At 44.2% G+C, this 24,015-nt stretch overlaps 1 protein-coding gene across 7 annotated transcripts in view; it reads right to left on the minus strand.

Annotated features, from left to right (window-relative positions):
* Positions 1-24,015, minus strand: part of MPDZ (multiple PDZ domain crumbs cell polarity complex component) — a 250,904-nt gene that overhangs the window by 135,412 nt on the left and 91,477 nt on the right. For 6 of the 7 annotated variants that reach the window (XM_073635527.1, XM_073635485.1, XM_073635512.1 and 3 more), the window contains exons 16-21: positions 20,676-20,765; positions 13,497-13,682; positions 10,941-11,150; positions 6,094-6,210; positions 5,002-5,157; positions 2,790-3,125 (exon numbers count right to left, since the gene is read on the minus strand). In XM_073635527.1, the coding sequence (XP_073491628.1) occupies positions 2,790-3,125; positions 5,002-5,157; positions 6,094-6,210; positions 10,941-11,150; positions 13,497-13,682; positions 20,676-20,765 (1,095 nt within the window). The remainder of the gene's footprint in view (positions 1-2,789; positions 3,126-5,001; positions 5,158-6,093; positions 6,211-10,940; positions 11,151-13,496; positions 13,683-20,675; positions 20,766-24,015) is intronic. The other variant, XM_073635501.1, reaches the window with a different exon arrangement.

The raw sequence follows: 24,015 nt of genomic DNA on the forward strand, positions 1-24,015 counted from the left end.
ACCAGAAAGTAAAAAATATTGTTTTTTTTTTTAAATTGTCAGTCTTTTTTTTGTTTATAACGCAAAAACTAAAAACGCAGTGGTGATCAAATACCATCGAAAGAAAATTCTATTCGTGGGAAAAAAATATATACATTTTGTTTGGGTACATCGAAGGACTGGTAAGCTGCAATATAATACATTTTTATTCTTGGGTTTTCAACATTAGTAAAAAGCTTGAGTTGGAAACTTCAAGTTGGTAAGGGGGGACTATTTACTAAGAGTAAAACTTTTTCAACAGTCCTGTCCTAAACACAGAAGACTGCACTGTCCAAGTACCACATACTAATGCTTTTACCTTTCTTACTATTGTAAAATTAAATAAAAAAAAAAAATACACAAAACTGTTCTGAAAATACAACTGTTTTTTAAAAGGTAGATTTGTATTTCAGTTATTTATGTTCTACGCATTTCTTTCAATTTGTATTTTGCAGTTGTTTTTATTTAGTACCTTAAAATAATCAACTGTTGCTACTGATATTTGCTAAAAGTGACCAAAGATGAGGTGATCTGACGATCACAAGACCAAAGACAGGATAATGTAAATTCTGCAAACATTCTGATAACCATCTGATCTTATAAGAAGAAAATCAGCTTAATAACATTTTTCAGCTGACTGAATTTGTCTGATCATGCTGCTTAGAAACTAAGGGAAAGATCTGAACAGGACTGAGTGCTATGTGTACTTGATCTCCTGATGAGTTAAATCACACAAAGAGTACTTTTACACTGGGGCGGGGGGGCGTTGGCGGTAAAGCGCTGCCAATTTTAGTGGTTGAATAAAGGGTTAATAGCGCCTGCAAAGCGCTGCTGCCGAAGCGCATGCCCATTGATTCCAATGGCAGGGGCGGTGAAGGAGCGGTGTTATTCACCGCTCCTCCACCGCCCGAAAGATGCTGCTTGCAGGACTTTTTCTAACGTCCTGCAAGCACACCGCTCCAGTGTGAAAGCACTCGGGCTTTCACACTGGGGCTGCAGGGGGAGGCGTTTTTCAGGCGCTTTACAGGCACTATTTTAAAGGCCAAAAGCGCCTGAAAAACGCCCCAGTGTGAAAGTGGTCTAAATGATTGCTTTAATGATACTACATGTTACATTTCTCCAAACGCTTTATATTACTGTGTCATTAAATTTCATCAGTTGCATGTAAAGAGACATTGTCAGCCATTCTGAGAAAAGAGCCGCTAGTTTTAGTTGGGCTTTACGGACATTTTAGCAGCGCTTTTGGGCCATCGGCCGAAGAAAGGGTTAAATTTGCCTGAAAAGGGCCGCAGCCGAAGCGCTTTTTAGGAATTTCAGCAGATCTGCCCATTCATTTCAATGGGCAGGGGCGGTGGAGGAGTGGTGTATACATCGCTCTTCCACCGCCCCAAAGACGCTGCTTGCAGGACTTTTTCTAATGTTCTGCAAGCGCACCGCCCCAGTGTGAAAGCACTCAGACTCTCACACTGGGGCTGCAGGGGAGGCATTTTTCGGGTGCTTTACAGGCGCTAAAGCAAAAAACACCCCAGTGTGAAAGGGGTCTTAAGGTTTTTCACCTTAATGCATTCTATGCATTAAGGTGATAAACTTTCTGTGCTGCAGCTCCCGCCAGAACCCCTTTCTTACCTGAGCCCGATCCAGCAATGTGCACGCTGCTGTCTCTCTCCTTATTCGACAGATTGATAGCAGCAGGAGCCATTGGCTCCCGCTGCTGTCAATCAAATCCAGTGACATGGGAGCAGGGGGCAGGCTGAGTCCCGCTGTCTGTGTCAATGGATGCAGCAGCGGGACTCGGGTGCGAGCCCACACGGCTGCCCCCAGGGAAAGCGGCTTTCCCTGGGGCACCCAATGAAGAGGAGGGGCCTGGAGCGCTGACGGGGCACCCCAGAAAAAGAGGATTGGGGCTGCTCTGTGCAAAACGTTTAGGCATGTTTGTTATTTTTATTTAAAAAAAAAACAGATACTCATCTTGTTGCTCCTACCTTCGTCACGGCCTGCACTAAAATCCCTGTCTGTTGGTGTCAGATGCTAGGGGAGTAGGGAAATTGCACCCTCCACCATGTGACAATGCTTGAGCTTAGTTGCTTGCTACACCCAAGCACTGTCATATTGGAGATGGTCATATGCTACCTCATACTCAGAATCACCAGGTATTGTCACCACCTGTAATGGAGGCTTGAGAGCACTGGCAAGGTTAGTATAGATGGGTAAAGGGGTGCCTTTGCAGAGCCACTGACACTTTTGCCTTAATCTGAAAAATAAGTCAGTCTTTAAAGTTGAACTTCTCATCTGTCCTTCCTGGCAGATTGTCTCTTTGTCAAACTATAAAAGGAAAAACTTCTTTAAAAAATAGAATTAGATGATGAAAAAAAAAAGGTATATCCAGTTCTGAGATTTCTGGCACACACAACCACTCTGTCTGACAGTGCAGAAGACCAGATCTTTTTTCTCTACCACACTTAATTTCAGGTCTTCATCCTACCCCATCCTGTGACTTGACACTGAAAGCAGAAGCACCAAACCAATTAGCTCATCTCTGCCATTCTGCTCTCTTCTCCTATCAGCATGCACTGCAGTACAACCAGTTGGTTTCCTCCCCTCTCTGATCTCTACTGTGCAGAGACAGCAAGAGGTTGATACCAGGCTTAAATGCAGGTACTCACACTACTTTAAATCACAGATAATGGTGTATACATAAATACTGAGCTTCATTAATGTTTTATATCACCCCGGATTTGAGCTTTAATCTAATTTTGTGCAATCCTGATTACCTTTGAAACAGAAGGAGGAATGTCAGCAGCGGTATCAGCTCCATGAGTCTGTAAAGGCATCCACGAACTAGTTGATGTGTTTTCTATCTGCTTGCTGAAAATAACCAATTCAGAGTGATCCTTGGAGTCAGAGGAAGCAACATCAGTGTGATCTGATAGCTTAGTATGTTCAGGCTGATCAAGATTTAGGTTGTAAAAGTCCATGGTAGGCAGCTTAAAATCTATAACTGGCGTTGATGTAGCCCACAGCACATTTGGGAGAGTTGGTTTGTTAAAAGATAACCTTTCAGTACAGACATCATAGGAAGGATGAAAGGAGTCTTCTTTAGACAGAGCCTACAAAAATAACTTACATTAGCTGAAGGGGAATAGGTAATATGCTAAAAATGCAGCTTACACCTTCCCCACTATGAACAGAACTAAAAATGGTTAGACATAAACATTCTGATCTCTAGTCCTGAATAAAATCTTACCATGAACTTGTAGAATGGGATGCAATGACTATGCATGGTTATGACTAATGAGGATGCAGACTGGGAGGACGTTGCCAGCTATAGCACTTCTCAGGGGAAAAAACAAAGCTACCGTTTGAAAACCAATATAGTTGGCTATTATTTCCCAAAATGGTCTTCTTGGAAGATTTACCAAAGACTGCTGGTGCCCAATAACAAAGGCATCTTATGTCTAAAGGCATATTAAAGTGGAGCCATACTCGAGTTTTAACTTAGAGATAAATTATTGGTCATGCTGGGGTGAATAAAGATTAACAGTTCTCACCTTTAATGAAAAGAAAGTGCTTTTCTAAGTCCCCTGCTGTGCTGGTTGCATGACATAAAGCCTAGGTGTATACTAATTTGCTGAATGGTGAAGCAGAGGATCACCAGTATGAATTTTGATATTTGTCTTCAGCAAAGATCCCATGTTTATGGGAAAAGGAACCTGAAGCAGCATTTTCTTCATTAAAATTTACACTCATAGCTGTACAACATCTGAGTATAGGTCAGCTTTAATCTTTGGAGGATTTCGAGATAAAATTCAAACAACTATCACCACTAAAAATGTAATCTTTCTGCATCTAAGAGCCACTCAGCCAATCAAGTTAGGCATTGTATACTTCAAATCTTAAAGTTTTACTAAACCCACAACAGTAAAATCAGTCTTTATATGCAGTAAAGCATGCTCATTATACTCACTGTGGAACCTAAGTGGTTAATCCTCTGCATTGTGTACAGATCCTCCTCTTCTTGTAATACCCCCAAAACAGTTCCGGATAAGACAGATTTACTGGAGTCAGGCTGCACATGCTCAGTTTAATGTGTATTGCTAGAGAGTTTTTTCTTGGGAGAGTGCAGGTGATCAGCACAGTGCCAATCAGCACTGTCCAGACAGGGGGTCAGGGGTCCTGCATTCTGATAGGACAGGCAGTGCAATATGAAATCTCCTCTTACAATCTTTAACCAAGAACTGATAGAAGTCACAAGACTGCTATATACAGCTGATGATAAAAGGTATTTAGCAGTTTATATTTACTAAAATGATGGCATTTCCGTGTTCTGTGTACTGTGGGAGATCAGATATAGTGAATACAAGGTCCTGGGTTTAGTAACACTTTAACGCTTTTTTTAACTGGCAATACATTATACAACTTTTTTTTAGATTTACCAAAACCATATAATATGAGGTCAAACATAAACACTTTTAAATTTGTATGCAATCAGGCAGGCTCTTGGACTACATAGTTAAAGGTAAATCTAAAGGAAATTAAATAAGAAAATTGTATAATGTATGGCCAAGCTCACTGTATGAAGGAAAGCTTAACATTTCTGACTGAAGGGTAAAACTAGTTTTGAAGTGGTAATTACATTGGCAAGCTATAGCTCACACTATAATTTATCACCAGGCACATACTACTACTGTATTTGGACTTCCACCGTTTCTTCGTAGCAGTCTTCTTGCATAGCAGCAATACTATATACTTCTACCCAATTGTATATCAGTTGATCCCACAAAACCTGTTGTAATAGACAAGTTGCCATCTAAACATTCTGACTGTAATGTACCAATAAAATCAATTTGATATTAGTTTTCACATCCATAAAAAGTTTATAATTTTTGTAAAAGGTGTATGGTATTACATAATAAGTACCCAAAACTTTTAAAAACACAGAGCAAGGAAAAAAACAGTCAAATATAGTTACTCGCAATCAGTTACCTGCAGTGAACAATCAGATAAACCACCAAGGAGATCTTCATTACAAGGACTACCATGCAAGGCTATCAAAGAAGCCTGGAGTAAGTTGGCATTATTGTGAGCAAATCGGGATTCCATACTGCATTCTCCTGTTAAGTCAGCATCAGTGGTCTCAACCTATAAAGGCAATTTAGTGAAGTACTCTAGATTTTGATGCAAACAAAAGACTACTGGTGCTACAAATACAATACAAAGGGACATTTCAGAATAGAAAATCTGGAACTGCCATTATTAACTTATTTTTTAACATCGTTTAACATAATTTTCATCATAGCTCCACTAGCCTGTGAGTCACAGAGTATCAAAAAGCATCTAGGATGAAAATTCACACCTTTACTAATTGCATGTTTGCTCCAGGTCTGTGCTTACGAGTTAGTGAAGCAAGAAAAAGAACAGCAGCTCTAGGATGTGCATCAGTAAACATAAATTCAGAATGGCAGCTCACATACTGCTACCCTCACAAGCTCACTTTTAGCAATTTATACAGCACAATTTCAGGGCTCATTTAGATCCATCCTCGGATCTGAGCTGCTGTCTGCTGTGTGTGAATCCTCCTCAGAGCTGCATGCAGGCAGCCGATAGAAATGGATGCAAAGGCTGCATGGACACAGTGGTATGATAAAAATTTGACATGGGGCAGAAGCGAGTGCTTGGATCTAAACACTGTGTGTTCAGATCCATGCACCTGCTCCTGTCCACATTTCAGATTTTGACATGCCACTGTGTCTGTGTAGCCACGGCATCTGCACCCACTTCTACAGGCTGCCTGCACACAGCTCTAAAAGTGGATTAACATGCCACAGACAGCGGCTCTGGAGGATGGGTCTGAATGCCCGTCTGAATAAGCCCTTAGTGTAAATATGAGCAATACTGCCATATTCAAGAAAAGTATTAAAGATAATTATTCCTAATATTATGAAGTAATACAAGCTGGGCATAACCGTTCAGCCATGCAAATTAGCAATGGAAACATAGAATTAGATTAAAGAAATGCAACTTCACTAAAACTGGGCTTTTTGCAACATCTTTTTTTAGAAAGTTGCTGGCACTAACCATAGCTAGTTCAGCATGGAAAAGAGGTGCATCATTGGGCCCTTCCTCGACATATGAATTTGCAGAGTAGAAAAGAGAGTCGTCCTTAGCAGAGATATAGCCTTCTTCTGGTGACAGCTGCAGAAACAAGGAGCCCCATTTGGACTTGGTTAAACATCAGTATAGAAAGAAAGTACATGCAAGTAGAAAGGAAAGCAAGTAGCAGCTCAGGATATCAATGTCTTCAACAGTCAAGGTACTGACATATTTTGGTTAGGTTTCCTGATTTATAAATGAGGATTTTTGACTTACCTGCAAAAATCCTTTTCCTGGAGTACAGCACAGGACCATAGGATGGCAAGGCAATACAACTAAAGGGGCTGGTAACACAGCAAACAAGGCTAACAGCCCCAAAACAAGGGAACCAGGTTCCCAACTTGAATGAATAAATAAGTGCAGCGCTAATGTTGCAAAAACCAATTTACATAAAATTATGATGTTAAACATAAAATTATGATAATGAACATAAACACATCAAAGTGACAAAAATTCAAACATTGTGAAATGTGAATCCAACTAGGAAAAGTGAAAATCAATAGCAATGTGCTAGTATGGTGACTACACCACAAACAGAGTCCAAAACAAAAAGCCAAAAAAATTTCAAATGAAGTCCAAATGGACCTTCCCACATACACCGCTCTGTGTATTTATTCATGCCTTACCATGTTCTTCCAAATGTGAGTGTTCTACTTATTATTTTTTATTAAACAATATTTTTAAACAGTATCACGCTATGCCAGCTTTTTTTATTGCATGACATATTCTATGTGGTACCAAGCTTCTACCCTCCCTATGCTGTTTGGAGCTCATAAACTATAACCCATTGATGGTCAAATGTTGATCTCCTGACGCGGACCTAGGACCTGCTGTCTCCATTAGGTTTATTCAAGCCTTGCAGACTTGGGTGGTGTAAGCCCCGCCAAGTCACTACGATCTGGTAAGCCTGCCCCTTTTTATGGTGGTGGTGCTTGTGACTACTTTTCCCACTTTTAGGTTCACACCAGTGCTTGGAATTTCTTATGTTTATTGGATCGCACATCTATTTGGACTTCATTTGAAATTTTATTGGCTTTTTGTTTTGGACTCCGTTTGCGGTGTAGTCACCATACTAGCACATTGCCATTGATTGTCACTTTTCCTAGTTGGATTCACATTTCACAATGTTTGAATTTTTGTCACTTTGATGTGTTTATGTTCATTATCATAATTTTATGTTTAATATCATAATTTTATGTATACTGGTTTTTGCAACATTAGCGCTGCACTTATTTAGTCATTCACATTTATGCTTTTCGTTTACAGCTGTGCTGGCTGCTACGTTGCAGTTTCACAGCGCAGTATATTTTTTTCTTTATTTTTTCACAGGTTCCCAACTTAAAGAGCGGCTTGAATAACCTTAATGCTGAAGCTAGTGTCAGCAGAAGCCTGTACATCCACCTGGTAAAACTTTACAAATGTGTGAACAGAAGACCAGGTGGAGGCCCTGCAAATCTGATGCCGTGTACACACTAGCGGAATCTCCGACAGAAAAAGTCAGACGGGAGCTTTTCATCGTACATTCCGATCATGTGTATGCCCCATCGGACTTTTTACATTGAAAATTCTGATGGACCTAGAAAGAGAACATGTTCTAAATTTTTCCGACTGAACCAATTCCTATCGGGAAAACCGATCGTCTGTATGCTGTTCCGACGTACCAAAAACGATGCATGCTTTGAAGCAAGTACGAGACAGAAGCTATTGGCTACCGGCTATTGAACTTCCGTTTTCTAGTCCCATTGTACGTGTTGTATGTCACCGCGTTCTGGACGGTCGGAATTGGGTGTGACTGTGTGTATACAAGACAGCTTGAGCGGAATTCCAACGGAACTCGAAAAACCAGTCCTGTGTACAGGGCATTAGAAACAGACACCTGGTGCTGAAAAGCCAGGATGCACTGTCTGAATGAGTTGAGCAATCCTTAACAGGGAAAGGAGAGTTTGTTCCTATCCTTCAAAGTGTAAGCCTTAGTGATAACCTGCCTAATTTATATTGAGATGGTAGAACAAGATGCAGGACAGCCATTGTGACAGCCCACAGGCAGAACAACACACTGACCGAGAGATAAACTTGCACTATGCGTACTACATACAAACGACGTAGAGAGATTCTTTTGGGGTGTTTTGGAGCAGGACAATGTCTTATTAAGTTGGAAGGAAAGACATATCCCAAGGAAACATCCCACAAAGTATAGTCTAAAGTAAAACTACTGTGCCTCGTACAATGCAAAGTAAGCCTTCCAAGCACAACAATAGATCTTGCCAGAGTTTTATTTTCTAGCTTTAAGCAGTCTAGGAAGACCCATATCTTTTAGGACTTGCATTTCAACAGCCAAGCTGTCAAAGCTAGCTAATGTGAAAAAGGATGACAGACCGGTCTTTGAGACAGCTGATCTGGTTTGTCTAGAAGTGCCCATTGAGTATCTTCCTGGAATCACAGATTGCCATTACTCCCTTGAATGAGGCTCAGAAATCTCATGCAAAACTTGATCACAGAATGCTTTTGTAACACAAGGTCCAGACATTAGCTTGGAAGGTTAACACTCATTCCCAGGGCACACCCAAACTTGGCCTATGTCCAAGACTAGGCCCAGGTACACCAAGCTGTTAGCTGGATCTGACAGAGATTTCTGTAGGTTGAAAAAACAGCCAAAGCTCAAAGGTGTCTGTATCGTCTGCCACACAGTAGCTGCCAGAGCAGGAGCAGAGTGATTCTTCCAATGCAGGTCGTCCAGGTGTGAATTCCTTGAGAGTGCAGTAGTACCAGGATCAGGGCAAGCACCTTGGTGAAGACCCAAGAGGCTGTGGACAGGCCAAAGGGAAGAGCCACAAACTGTTTCTCACCCTTTGCAAATTGCAGTAACCACTGCTGCAGGGAAAAAAAATTAGGATATGTAAATTTTCATCTTTGAGGTCTACTGATGCTACAAATTCCCCTTGTTGCAGTGATGCAATTACAGACGAGGCAGATTCCATCTGGAACATTTGGACCCACAAGAAGATGCTCATATCTGTCTGATAAACTGTTCAGACAAATTGGCAGTTAAAGGATTGAGACAAACCCTGACTGACTTATGTGAAACTTTTATCAAAAAGAAAATATTTTTTTTAAATGCAACGCCCTAAGACAGGAAGTGTGTAACTGGCTGAATCACCAGGTGAAAAAATGGAAAAAATAAAACTAATACAGCCACCATATCTAAGAATTGGTAGGCTGTAATATATTGCATCTTTGTAATTTGGTTTATTACTGCAATGAAAAAGTCTCTGCTTTAATAAACGTGACCAATGATTTTAAAGAGTTCTTCTCTATCAAACAGATTCCTTTCTAAGCATTTCTTACAAACTATCTCTGCAAAACAATTCCGCAGTCAGAGGATCCTGTGTATCTTTAGACATGAGAATTTGAAGCGGAGAGTCTGCCAAACCATCTATGTAGTAGCAGAAAGCTACTGGGAGGAGCTCCAATTTGTGGAGTACTGAGAGATCCATCTGGATCACTCCAGGGCTACACGCCATGCGCTTGACTTAGACTTCCAGAGCTTGGCAAACGGCAACAGACACCACTGACGGATGCATGGCAAAACTTGAAATTACAAAACAGGCTTTAACAAGGGCATTCCAACCTCTTCAAAAAGAACTGTAAGGGCAAAAAATAGATGGATCTAGCACAGGCATTTTTCGCAAATCGCAAGAGGCGTATCATTTTTTTCTGGCTTTAACCCATCTCCATACAGCACATCCTATATTTAAGAGTAAACGGGAAATGGCCTATTAGGTTTCCTACATTTGGGAAGGATCCCCTACTGGTGACATTAGGTTCAGTAGGTGGCGATGGTTCTTACAGGAACAGGAGCGCATCTTTTCCATCAAAACCTTAATGGTTTCTTTTAGTTTGAGAGAGATTGAGAGCAACTGCCCATCCTCCCAGGAGGAGTTAAAACTCTGGGAATTCCGTTTCATTCCCCCCACCTTTCCTCATCGAGAAGCAATGCTGCTGTAATGGTCAAGTCGGACATTTACTCAGCAGGGGGCACTAACTGGCAGTTTTTACACCTAATGTTCTCTGTAAGCGTAGATATTTTCCCCATCAGGTCTGCCATTGAGGCTTACAATTTCTCTCTAGTTATAAAGAAGGAAACTCCAAAATTGTGGATCCTGAGGTCCAGAGACCCAGGTGCAGAGTTTTGACTCTGCACACAGTGTGTGTTGGCCTTCCATCTCGTCCCATTCCCCTTTTGTCTGACATCTGTCATGAGGGTGAGCCGATCCCCAAAGGGGTAACCACTACCATAATAGGTGAAGAGACTGTTGCTGCAGAGCAGAAAAGGTGCACACAGAATGGCCACCGAGCACCAAAATGTGTACCCAGGCTTGCACCAACATGTGTCTTTAACGTTCCAATATAATTAGAATGAGCCAGAAATTCGCTCTCAGAGTTTGTCCATTAACTAGCTAGAACACTATACACTATAAAAAAAAAAAGAAAAAGAGAATTGCTTTGTTTGTCAATGCCCTCGCCTGAAGGTGAAGCATATAACCCAAGGTTACTGTTGAAAAAGGAGCCTGTGTCCTGTACTGTATGAGAAATAAGTTATGCAAACAACTTTATGACACTAATCAATCAGATAAAAAAAAAAAAAAAATCATCTGGATAGTGATATGGTAATTGCCAGTGCTTAACAACGAAAAAAGTTTGCACCCCCCCACCTCCCCCCCCCCAAAATGGTGAATATTAGGTTGTTAGATAGCATTAAAAAATATTCTTACAGGCAAAGGTTTTGCAACTCCAATGCTAACGTTTCCTGCAGGTGCACCTTTAAGTGCCTGAACAGCTTCTTCTAAACTGGCATGCTCCAAATTGATCTCATTGACAAACATCAAGCGGTCACCAGGCAAAAGTCGGCCATCTTGTTCTGCAACCCCTTCAGGGACCAAGGAGCGAATTACTATGACTGTGCTTGCTGGATCAATAGGATCCTAAAGAAACACATTAAAGTGAGGACTGATTAAACGTAATAGGTGGAGACGAAAGAAGAAAAAGAAGAAATGCACAAATAAAAGAAAAGTGAAGTTAAAGCATTTGTGAAATCTTAGCATCGCACTCAAATCAAGAACATGGTTACGTTACTTCAGCATAACACATTTAGATAATCACTATATGTGCCCATAAAACAGCACATGGCAAGTGAATGCTTCCTAAAGTTTATTTCAACCACACAGCCTTTACATCCACTGTTTGACAATATTGCTTTAGCCTCCTGGACTTCCTCAGCACAGTAAGGGAAGTACTATTAACTACGGTTGCACCGATACCACTTTTTTAAAACGGAGTACAAGTAAGGATACTTTTTTCCAAGTACTCGTCGATACCCATTCTTTTTTTTAATGTCATCTGATAGTGGCACTAATATACAGCGGAGGGGGGTGTCAGTGCTTTTTTTAGTTTATTTTTTATTATTTTTACAATTTTACTTTTAAATATTGATTTTTTTACAATTTTTTATATTTTTTAATCAACTCTGTTGAGGGGGGGGGGCTTTGGTGAGATATCAGGGGTCTAAACAGGCCCTTAACTTCCCTTGTGAGACATGGAAAGACAGGCCCTTAACTTCCCTTTTGAGGCATGGAAAGGAACTGAGGACACAGATTCCCCAGTCCCTTTCTCAGCTGCACTGGAGATGAATGGACAGGAGACAGAGGCTCCTGCTCATTCATAAACTGAAGCATCGTAAACATAGTTTATGATGCTCAGTTATGAATGGACATAGTCAGTGATCACCGGCTCCTTCCTCCGCTCTCCATCCTGACAGATCCAGGATGAGGGGGGACCGGAGGAGGATCCAGGAAGGACTCAGGGGACAATCGGGGATCAACGGTGCGGTGGTGGGGGAAGTTACAAGCACCGATCTCCCTGACAGCCACGGGAGGGAGAGGAGGAGAAGCGGCTGTCAGAAAAGCTATTCAGGGAGATTGGTGCTTGTAACTGCCCCCATCGTTGCACCGATCAACTGTGAGGCTGCCAGGCTGCCCCCTCGCGCTACACTGAGGACGCCGGGTGTACTGGCCTCCTGCCAGGTATTGGGTAAAGCATCGGAGCATTTGCTCGGTATCGGCACTGATACTAGTATCGGTGCAACCCTACTAGTAACCATGGTAAATTTCAAGTAAACTGTAGACAAGGATGGGGAAATATATGCAAACAGGCTAGCCCCAAGGAATATTCACATGTTGAACATGTTATCTTAAAGTGGTTCTAAAACCTCAAGGTTCTTTACCTCAATACATTCTATGCATTGAGGTAAAAAACATTCTGTGTCACAAACTAGCCCCTCTCACCCCCCTTATACTTACCTGAACCCCATCGCAATCCAGCGCTGTGCAGGAGAGCTGTGGCTCTTCTGGCTTTGCATTTAGTTCTAGTTTAATATCCCTCTGTCAACTACAAAAACTGCTGTCAAAGTGCCTGCACATACTTGCAGCAGCCTCATAGCCCTGCTGCTACAGCCAAATCCTGATCTATTCTGATTAGCAAAGCTCCAACGCTTCCTGGTACTTTCTGAGAATGGAACTCCATGCAGACCCCCACACATTTCTATTGGGCCATGACTACACTGGGCTGCCTAAATTGGCAACAGGAAGGTGCAGCAGAAAGGAGAGAGCAGGCAAGCTTCAATGCTGCCTGGAAGAGCCTGAGTTTGCATGTCAGACGGGCCCAGGATTCAGCCACAGTGTCAGAGTTTTGGAAACTGCTCTAGGTGCTTTAACTTTAAAAGCAGTATTTTTTTTCTTTCTTATCCACAGATTTGCCTTAGGGAAGAAAGTATAGTAAATTCTCATTTTATATAAAGCACAATAATTATTTTGTGTTGAAAGCTACAAAGGACATTAAGATACAGTCAATACAATCCAGTTTAGAAGCCAAATAGACATCTAACGAGTCAAAGAACACAGTTTTCTTTGACAAAATAAAAAAACAAAAAGCACAGCAAAGCCAGTCACCAGCTGCAGTGTTTTACGTCACAATGGCTTCATGGCTCCTGGGATTTCTCCTGCCCTAAGTCGATAAACATCAGCATGAATTGTGTGATATACAAGAAAAACAACATAATTTGAAAAGCAGGATTTAAACGAACAAAATTAAAAAATGCGTAAGCCTAAAGCAATATATTATGAAGTCCAAATGTTCATTATTTTGTAGAAATGGTTTCATATATTCCTTGATGCCCATTTTCTCCCAGTATAAGATTCAAATTGTAAACAACCTTACAGGACAAATTAACTAACAGTTTGAGGTCTACAATGCAACATAAAAACAAAACATACCTGATAATCTAAAATACTGAAACCAAGGCCAAGGATTCCTTTTTCTAGTTTAATGGTTTGAATATCAGTCTCCCACATTGCCAGTGGTGATCCTTGTGTATCTTCCATGCTTGGACTATCATCACCTGCTTCCATGTTCAAGTCATCAGTCTCAGAGGAGCCAATAGTGCCAAAATCAATATGATGCTAAAATCAGAAAGTTGGTTTTAGAACATGCAGAACAACTTGCTGCTTAACAATGGCATCAAATAATAAGAAGACAGGCGAGAATATCTGTCATCAAGCCATTTCTGTTTCTAAAACTACACAAATCAGAAACCACATTGAATTTACATTATTATAATCTTACCAAAAATTTCATACCCAAGAGCTTTGTCTGGACATAAGCTTTGTTTGCATTAAAATTTATCATTAAGTCAGTCTCTTCTCTAATATTTGCATGTGGGTAGTAAATAAGGAAATAATTTAAAACCAGTATGTGTAATAATATAAAATTGGCTTTTGATTTACAATCCCAAAATTCTAAATGTCTTAAAGGCTAAGTCCACCTTTTGGTAAAAAATAATACATGCACATATTTTGCAAAAAACAAAAACAAAACATGCATTTATTATTTTTTTCCTGCAGGAGCCTAGAATGCATTGCATTCGTGATCTACATGCCCCTGCAGACTCAACAAGTGAGCTTTAACAGAAAACTGAGGATTCCTAGCTAAACCTTATTACTAGAAATAGTGGAGTGGCATGCAGGATACCCTTTGCAGCACAATAGGAATCTGAATATTTAATAAAAGCAGCGAATGAGAGGTAAACTCGCCTTGCATGTACCACACCTAAACAGTGTGGAGAAATAGTTTTGGGATGCTTTGGAGCTGGACTAAGAGAAGACTAACTAAGTGGAAGGGAGAAACTCATTGTCCTTTTGAAAAATAAAGTAGAGTTTTCTTTCTACAGGATAAAGTTGCCAGTTCTGAGAGACCACCCCCCCCCCCTTGCCGGTGTGATAACCACAAGAAAAAAACACTTTAAAGTGGATGTAAACCCAAAAAAAAATTAACCAAGGCTTGCACCTTGTACAGTATAGGATTTCATATCATCTGTGCCCAGTCTTGCCACAGAGAGTTAATCCAGCTCTGAGAAGTCCTCTTATCTTTTTTCAGTGAGATAAAAACTGATACACAGAGAAAGAGGAGTCAGTTCTTCCCCTTGCTGTGAGTGACAGGTGATTTACATATCTCATGCAGGAGCCTGAGAGAGGCATTCTGTGTACTTCAGATCCCCTCCTCCTTTCTCCTCCAGCTCTCCAAGGATTGGCTGCTCCACACCTCAGCATGATTGGGCATGCTGAAGTCATGTGGTGACTTTTCTGACTGGATGTTAGAGATCATAGCAGAAGTTCAGTGTAAGAAATACACAGGAGAAAATGCATATTGACAAGGGGAGTGTAGAGGTAGGCTGGGAGTCTCCTGACATTACGACTCCACCCACCGAGCTCCAGACAACAGACCCACCCACAGAATATGCAGTTTTTCAGGTCTCATAACATACAGAGGGGAGACATTTGACAGGTAAGGATACATGCAGGAGGCATTTATATCCTTATAGATAATCACTATGGCAGTAGTTTAGAAAGGATGAGAGTGTGTTTATATACACTTTAACGCTGGCCATACACTATAAGAAAAATCGGCCGAACCCATTTTCGAAAAATGAACATTCGTGAGAGCAAACGATAGTGCCATCATGTAATGACCGATACATAGTTCGGTGGACATAAATGAATTAATTTTTTGTTCGTTTTTTTACATATACCTAGTGCAAACAGTTCGGACGGGAAACACAGTAACCTTTCAATTTATCATTCATTCATCAGAAAATTTCCAAACGTCCCGATTATCGATTTTGTGCCCATTAACTGGCCGAAAAATGAACGAACTGTCTGAATGACTGAATTTTGGCTGATTTTTTGTATAGTGTATGGCCAGCATAAGAGTAAGTTAGGCTAAGGGAATGTCCTGAATGGACTCAAATGGAGGCTTCTTGAGAGCCATCAGAACCAGATTAAGATCCCATGAACAAAGGCCTTTACCATCAAATGAGAGGCCAGAGGTCTCTGTAACGGGATAGCAAAGGCAAAAACTTGCCAACAGATCCACATCCCCCAACAGTGTCAGATTTTTCCACAAGACTTTGGTGTGTCGCACAGATCAGCATGGCCACAACAGATAATTTAAAGCAGGGGTGTCAAACCCAACTTAACCACGGGCGCATCAGCAGTATGGTTGCCCTCAAAGGGCCAGTTGTAGCTGGGGTGTGCTACGTACAGAGTGCAGGGTTCAAGGGTGTGCTATGTACAGAGTGCAATATTCAGGGGTGCGCTATGTACAGAGTGGAGTATGCAGGGGTGCACTATGTACAGAGTGCAGGGTTTAGGGCTCACCATTCCAGGGCTCTGAGGGAGATTCACAGGGCAGTACCACCAGGTAGTCCTCACTTCACTTTGTGGCCGAGGGTCATCGATCCATAGGCTGCAGAAGTAGCCGCAGTGGCTGTATATGCAGCTGGATTGAGAAAGTCTTCCACGTAAAATTAGGAATCATAAACCAGAAACCTGTTTCCGGTGGAGAGAGGTTGCCCATCACCTCAGGACTGTCCTAACAGTTTTGTTTGACAGTGTCCTCACCTGAAGGTGACAGCATATAATCCATGTACTTGATAACATTTTATTTTTATTTTTTTTAAACCATGTGTCATCACTAAACTTCTAAAATTCTTGGAGATGCAGCTGCAGGTAGAAGGGTGCCCTAGGTCAGTTCCTAGTGACGTATAGTATGCCTCCCTTCCGCAACCTACATCTCCCAAAAGCTCTTCCCTACACAGAGTATGTGGAAAGGTTTTTGTAAGGCAAGGCAGCAGCACTATTTTGCTGGGAAAGAAATCCATGTATGCACACACAGCAATGGCACTATTGATTGCTAAACAGTTAGCTTTCAAACTCCACTAATCGTGTGCTCAGATCCAAGCGAGCTCCTAGGAAGAATGTAAACAGGGAGAAGTTATGGAAATTAGAAATTCTATAGTGCAGCACAGAATAACTCAGCCAGGATTTCAGTGTAGAAAAGGCACTGTGTTGTCAGTGAAAAAGTCAGTCATAAACTCACTTGATTTCTGGCAGGATCAAAAGGTATTTTTTTTGCACTGTAGCTTTTTTTTAAGATAAAACAATGTGCATTCAGTGCAGTAATGTACTTTTTAATTTCCCCATACACTTTATAGGGATGTTACATTAGTATTTTATTTTTTTATCATTTTTAGTCAGGTAGTATTGAAATATTGCATATGAATATTTTACAGCCTTCAGGGGACATGCTAGAGGTTGCTACACGATGCTATCTGCTCAGTAATTTATTTCTAAGTGGTAAATAGCTTGAACAGTCTGTTATATTTGAGAACCTGATATTTGGATCTATTTCCAACATGTGCACAACCAGGCCCGGACTGGGACAAAAATAGGCCCGGGCATTTTGGATTGAGCAGCCCATGACATGTTAACCGGCCCTTTCCCCGCCTTCCACCCTGATGGATTCCCCAGGAGAGGGGGGAATCCAGAAGAGGTGTGGGGGGGGGGGGGGCAGGGGCGAGGCGGGACCAGAAAAGAGCATGGGGGGGGTAGAGAGCACAGGGAGGAACCTTGAGAACGTGGGGCAAGACCACAGGGTAGAGGCAGAAAACACAGGGAGGAAGAGGAGAGCATAGGGGGATGCAAAGAATATGGGGGGATGTGGAGAGCATGGGGGGAACCTTGAGAACATGGGGTGGGGCGAGAGCACAGGGTAGAGGCAGAAAACACAGGGGGGAAGACGAGAGCACAGGGGGGAAGTGGAGAGCATGGGGGATGTGGAGAGCACAGGGGGCGGCGGAGAGCATGGGGGGAAGTGGAGAGTACGGGGGCAGTGGACAGCATTGGGGGATGTGAAAGGGGCGGAGGAGAGCATGGGAGGGGGGCGGCAGAAAGCATGGGGGGAGGTGGAGAGCACGGGGGCTGCACAAATCATGGGGGGAGGTAAAGAGCACTGGGGGGATGGCGGAGAGCACAGGGGGCAGCAGAGGGCATGAGAGGATGTGAAGAGCACAGGGGGGCAGCGGTGAGCATGGGGGGGATGTGGAGAGCACAGGGGGGCAGCGGTGAGCATGGGGAGATGTGGAGAGCACAGGGGGGGTATCAGTGAGCATGGGGGAATGTGGAGAGCACAGGGGGGCAGCAGTGAGCATGGGGGGATGTGGAGAGCACAGGGGGGGCAGCAGTGAGCATGGGGGAATGTGGAGAGCACAGGGGGGCAGCAGTGAGCATGGGGGGATGTGGAGAGCACAGGGGGCCAGCGGAGAGCATGGGTGAGGTGGAGAGCAGAAAACACAGGGAGGAAGAGGAGATCACGGGGGGGAGCGGAGAGCATGGGGGGATGTGGAGAGCACAGGGGGGCAGTGGAGAGCATGGGGGGATGTGGAGAGCACAGGGGGGAGGTGGAGAGCAGGAGGGGCTGCGCAAACCATGGGGGGAGGAGGAAAGCACTGGGGGGCGGCAGAGAGCACGGGGGGATGTGGAGAGCACAGGGAGGTGGTGGAGAGCATGGGGGGCATGTGGAGAGCACAGGTGGGCGGTGGAGAGCACGGGGGGGAGGTGGAGAGCACAGGAGAGGCGGCGGAGAGCATGAGAGGATGTGAAGAGCACAGGGGGGCAGCGGTGAGCATGGGGGGGATGTGGAGAGCACAGGGGGGCAGCGGTGAGCATGGGGGGATGTGGAGAGCACAGGGGGGGCAGCAGTGAGCATGGGGGAATGTGGAGAGCACAGGGGGGCAGCAGTGAGCATGGGTGAGGTGGAGAGCAGAAAAAAACAGGGAGGAAGAGGAGAGCACAGGGGGGGAGCGGAGAGCATGGGGGGATGTGGAGAGCACAGGGGGCAGCAGAGAGCATGAAGGGATGTGGAGAGCACAGAGGGGCAGCGGAGAGCATGGGGGGTAGCGGAGATCAGAAAACACAGGGAGGAAGAGGAGAGCACAGGGGGGCAGCAGAGAGCATGGGGGATATATGGAGAGCATAAGGGGGCAGGGGAGAGTATGGGGGCGGTGGAGAGCACAGAGGGGCAGCGGAGAGCATGGGGGGCAGCAAAGACCACAGGGGGGCAGCGGAGAGCACAGGGGGCAGCGGAGAGCACAGGGGGCAGCGGAGAGCACAGGGGGCAGCGGAGAGCACAGGGGGCAGCGGAGAGCACAGGGGGCAGCGGAGAGCACAGGGGGCAGCGGAGAGCACAGGGGGGCAGCGGAGAGCACAGGGGGGCAGCGGAGAGCACGGGGGGGCAGCGGAGAGCACAGGGGGGCAGCGGAGAGCACGGGGGGGCAGCGGAGAGCACGGGGGGGCAGCGGAGAGCACGGGGGGGCCGCGGAGAGCACGGGGGGGCCGCGGAGAGCACGGGGGGCGGTGGAGAGCACGGGGGGCGGTGGAGAGCACGGGGGGCGGTGGAGAGCACAGGGGGGGCGGTGGAGAGCACAGGGGGGCAACGGAGAGCATGGGGATATGTGGAGAGCACAGGGAGGCAGCGGAGAGCATGGGGGGATGTGGAGAGCACAGGGGGGGCGGTGGAGAGCACAGGGGGGCAACGGAGAGCATGGGGATATGTGGAGAGCACAGGGAGGCAGCGGAGAGCATGGGGGGATGTGGAGAGCACCGGGGGGAATGTGGAGAGCACGGGGGGGGTTGTGGAGAGCACCGGGGGGGTTGTGGAGAGCACCGGGGGGGGGGTTGTGGAGAGCACCGGGGGGGGGGTTGTGGAGAGCACCGGGGGGGGGGTTGTGGAGAGCACCCGGGGGAATGTGGAGAGCACCGGGGGGAATGTGGAGAGCACCGGGGGGATGTGGAGAGCACCGGGGGGGATGTGGAGAGCACCGGGGGGGGATGTGGAGAGCACAGGGGGGGGGGATGTGGAGAGCACAGGGGGGGGGGATGTGGAGAGCACAGGGGGGGGGATGTGGAGAGCACAGGGGGGCGGCGGAGAGCACTGGGGAGGCTGGAGAGCATGGGGGAGAGGCGGAGAGTACAAGGGGGCAAAAGAGTATGGGTGGGGTGGAGAGCACAGTGGGGGCAGCAGAAAGAACCAGGATAGGAGGAGCAGTGGGGGCAGCTGCATATAGGAGAATCATTCTCTCCATCTTCCTCCTGCAGTTATGGAATGCCTGCTTCTTCTCTCCCTCTCGCAGGCAGAGACTGCAGGAGGGAGAGGAGACTGCAGGAGTAAGATGGAGAGAATGATTCTTCTATATGTAGCCGCCTATCAAGGTTACAAGGAGGGGCCGCACTCACGTTCTCTCTCATCCGGGTCCAAGATGTCTGCAGCAGGTGTCTGTTCTAGCTCTCCCCCTCCGTAGTCACGCCCCCTAGCACCGATGGCTGACCTATACGGGCGGCCGTGCGGCCACACAGAGGCCGAAGGTGTCTAGCTCCTCCCACCTTTATGTTTCCATCCCCCTGGCGCTGATGGCTGAGCTTAACTGGCAGCCAGGCGGCCGCGGAGAGGCTGGGTGAGCAGCGTGGGCTCAAAGAGCAACCCAGCTGCCTTGGGCCCCACAAGGAATTGCAGCCTGACGGCCCCTATGGCTAATCCGGGCCTTTGCACAACTAAAAAAATCACAGGAAGAAAAATCCTTCTTCTGATGTGTTAGATAATATTGACCTATATTTTACAATATATGAATATGCTGGACAGAGGCATCTATCAGGGGAAAAGGAAGCAGTGAGTTTTCACAATAGAAAGGCAAGGCAGCATACACCTGGGATGATTTTTCCACCTTTGAGACAGACCAGCATTGGGGTTGTCCCCTCCATACAGGGAGCATAAACTTGCACACTGTGGAGTTCCAGGTGTGCATGCTAAAAGGGAAAAAAATTCATAAAAAGCATAACCTTCCACACATCATTGTATTAATTAGATACTTTTAATTAGAACTTTTTTTTTCCATGTTTAATTTACTTTTGTCACTTTGTTTTACAAGTTAATTTTTGATTGGTAAGTATGGGCTGTCACACTTCACACATCATCAATTTCTGTTTAGCATTGAATGGCTTGGACAAAATGTGTGTTATCCCAATTAAGACACATAAGGGAAGTACAGAGAACCTATATATTACCTGGGATTCTGTACCATTACTGGGAATATCAGGAAGATCATCTTGCACTTTCCAGAGGTCTGATAAGTGATTACTGGAGAAACTGTCATCCTGTAAATAACAATAAAAACTAAAAGAAGATTCACATACCATACAACAAATAAGTATTTTTGGATGCGGGGTTACTTTAAGCTTAAAATGTACTCATTTCTTTTACACCTCATTGCTTTCCTCCTGCTCAGAACATACTTGTATTCCCCATCCTTTGCCCTTGCAGCTTCTCAGAGGGAGTTGTACCTGGGTAAGGACTAATGCAATAGAACAGTAGCTTGTTTTGGGTTCAGCTGTCAAATGGCAGAATCATAGTTGCCAGGAGAAGCTCTAGCATTACGCTGCCACTCTTAACATAATGTTGTTTACTTAGTGCATTCTTTGCAAAGATAATTACTAATTCAGCATAATTTCCCCCCCGCAACTACTTGCAAAAATAATGTCAACTCTTACCCCTGCCAATTCCATCCTCTACCATGAAGCTTTGTATCAGCCCCTATGGTTACATTTCACTAATCTTTTATGGCCTTGACAAAATTGTTACCAAGCACTCTGTGAACACTCTGTGCGACATAAAAATAGAATGTTACGAACATTATATCCAATTTTACAATTCTGCCTTTGTGTGCTAAATCCAGTCCTGCTCTTCCTGAAGTACAACAGTACTCAAAGAATATAAAACCATATGACCTAAAGAAAACATGTACATATATATATATTTAGAGACGGCAGTTGCAGAAAATGTTGGTTGGCTGGTTCTGTCTTGCCTCAATATTTTCTAAGTTACAGATGTGCTGCTCGGCATGCAGCCAGTCAAACCAGAGGTTGCAATCTGTGAACTGCATACTTGTTCCAAGTCGGGGGGGGGATATACTAAAAATGGAACATGCAAAATTCGGTGCAGCTCTGCATAGAAACCAATCAGCTTTCAGGTTTTATTGTCAAAGCTTAACTGAACAAGCTGAAGAAGCTAAGTGGCTACTATGTACAGCCGCACCAGATTTTAATTGCTCGTTTTAGTAAATCAACCCCAGTGTCTTTGGAAGCAACAGTTGGGCAACCAGGATTTCCAAAAGGAGAGCTGAGAATGGTCGCCTACAGCACCAGAAACCAACATGCCAGGCTTTTGCAGTTTGTCTGCGTTTGCACTGGATAAATAAAATTCACTGCTAGGGCACATAGAAGACATTTGTTTTCTATGTGCCCCATTTACACCACAATGTTGGTTTGATACATGGTGCAGTGAAGTACAATACGTAAAAATACAGCATGATTGCATTTTTACACAGTGCACAGGATGGCCCTGCATGTCATTGAACTGCTGTGCGGCCCAATGATAAAACTGTCATCACACCGCTCCCTGCCATAGCTCACATGGACAGCTGCCAGCCAGGTATTAAGATCCATTTTACAGTGCAGGCTAATGTGAACCAGCCCCAAAAGTAGTACTGGCCCTGGGCCTTCTGCAGCATCCCGATTAGACTTAGGCTTGTTCCAGACCCAACGTCGCTTCCAGTGACCGAATAAGCTCCAACAAGACCTGGGTGTGACAGATAACAGCTGCCCTGATGGGTATATACCACCATACAGAACAATGGGGCACCTCCCAAGTCAGCTAGAGCTAGGGTTGCCACCTGTCCAGGATTCACCCGGACAGTAGAGCTGCACGATTCTGGCCAAAATGAGAATCACGATTTTTTTGCTTAGAATAAAAAGATCACGATTCTCTCACGATTCTTGCGACGTAAAATCTTTCACACCTTTCACATTATACAAAAAAAAAAAACAAAACAATGGGCTAACTTTACTGGTTAGATTTTTTTTTTTTTTAATTCATTAAAGTAATTTTTTCCAAAAGAAAGACCGCTGCGCAAATACAGTGTGACATAAAATATTGCAACAACCACCATTTTATTCTTTAGGGTGTCTACTAAAAAATATATATATATATATATATATATATATATATATATATATATATATATATATATATATATATATATATATATATATATGTGTTGGGGGTTCTAAGTAAAAATGATTTTAACTTGAAACCAACAAATGTCAGAACTTTAGTTTCTTGGCAGACTGTCTGGTTTTTCTCTTCCTTTCTTTTGAGGGCTGTGGCTTCAGAAGAGCAGAGAGAATTCTTTGCATAGAAAGAATTGTGAAACACTTTAGTCAAGATCGCGATAACGATTCTTGACCATTAATCACAATAACGATTCTTGACGATTAATTGTGCAGCTCTACCGGACAGTACGGGTTTTGAAACATTTCCTTGGGTCACTGCCCGCCTGAGACCCGGACACATTATTCATTTCAGACCCGCCAGTGGCTCCCTGTGCCAAAGCTGTGCCACCACGGCCGTGTCTCCTCGAGTCCTCTGGCTGGCTGCAGAAGGGTCAAGGAGGTGGGGTTGAAGGCAGAGCCTCCCCATTCCCTGCTGCTCTGTTGGAAAGTATGCAGAGATGGGACTGGAGCCCAGCTTGTAAGGTAAGTTTTTGCCATGTTAGTATGTCAGGATTTCAAAGTACTCTCACCTCTCCCCCCTCCAACCATACACTAAACATACATAGCCCCCCCCCATACACTATACATACAGTTCTGCTGCCCCCTCCCATATACCATCCATCCATATAGTTCTCTCTCCCCTCCTCATACACCATACATATATACAGCCCCCCCCATGCACCATCCATATATACAATCCCCCCCATATCTAGTTTTCCCACACATGCACGATCCATATATACAGTCCCCCCATGCACCATCCATATATACAGTCCCCCCATATATACAGTTCTCCTCCCCCATGCACCATCCATATATACAGTCCCCCCATACACCATCCATATATACAGTCCTCCCCCCATATATACAGCCCCCCCATCCATATATACAGTCTCCCCCATACACCATTCATAGATACAGCCCTCCCCCCATCCATATATACAGTGCTCCACATGCACCATCCATATACAGTGGGGACGGAAAGTATTCAGAGCCCCTTACATTTTTTCACTCTTTGTTATATTGCGGCCATTTGCTAAAATCATTTCAGTTCATTTTTTTCCTCATTAATGTACATACAGCACCCCATATTGACAGAAAAACACAGAATTGTTGACATTTTTGCAGATTTATTAAAAAAGAAAAACTGAAATATCACATGGTCCTAAGTATTCAGACCCTTTGCTGTGACACTCATATATTTAACTCAGGTGCTGTCCATTTCTTCTGATCATCCTTGAGATGGTTCTACACCTTCATTTGAGTCCAGCTGTGTTTGATAATACTGATTGGACTT

The sequence above is a fragment of the Aquarana catesbeiana genome, linkage group LG01 (genome assembly GCF_042186555.1).
Source record: "Aquarana catesbeiana isolate 2022-GZ linkage group LG01, ASM4218655v1, whole genome shotgun sequence".
Lineage (NCBI taxonomy): Eukaryota > Metazoa > Chordata > Amphibia > Anura > Ranidae > Aquarana > Aquarana catesbeiana.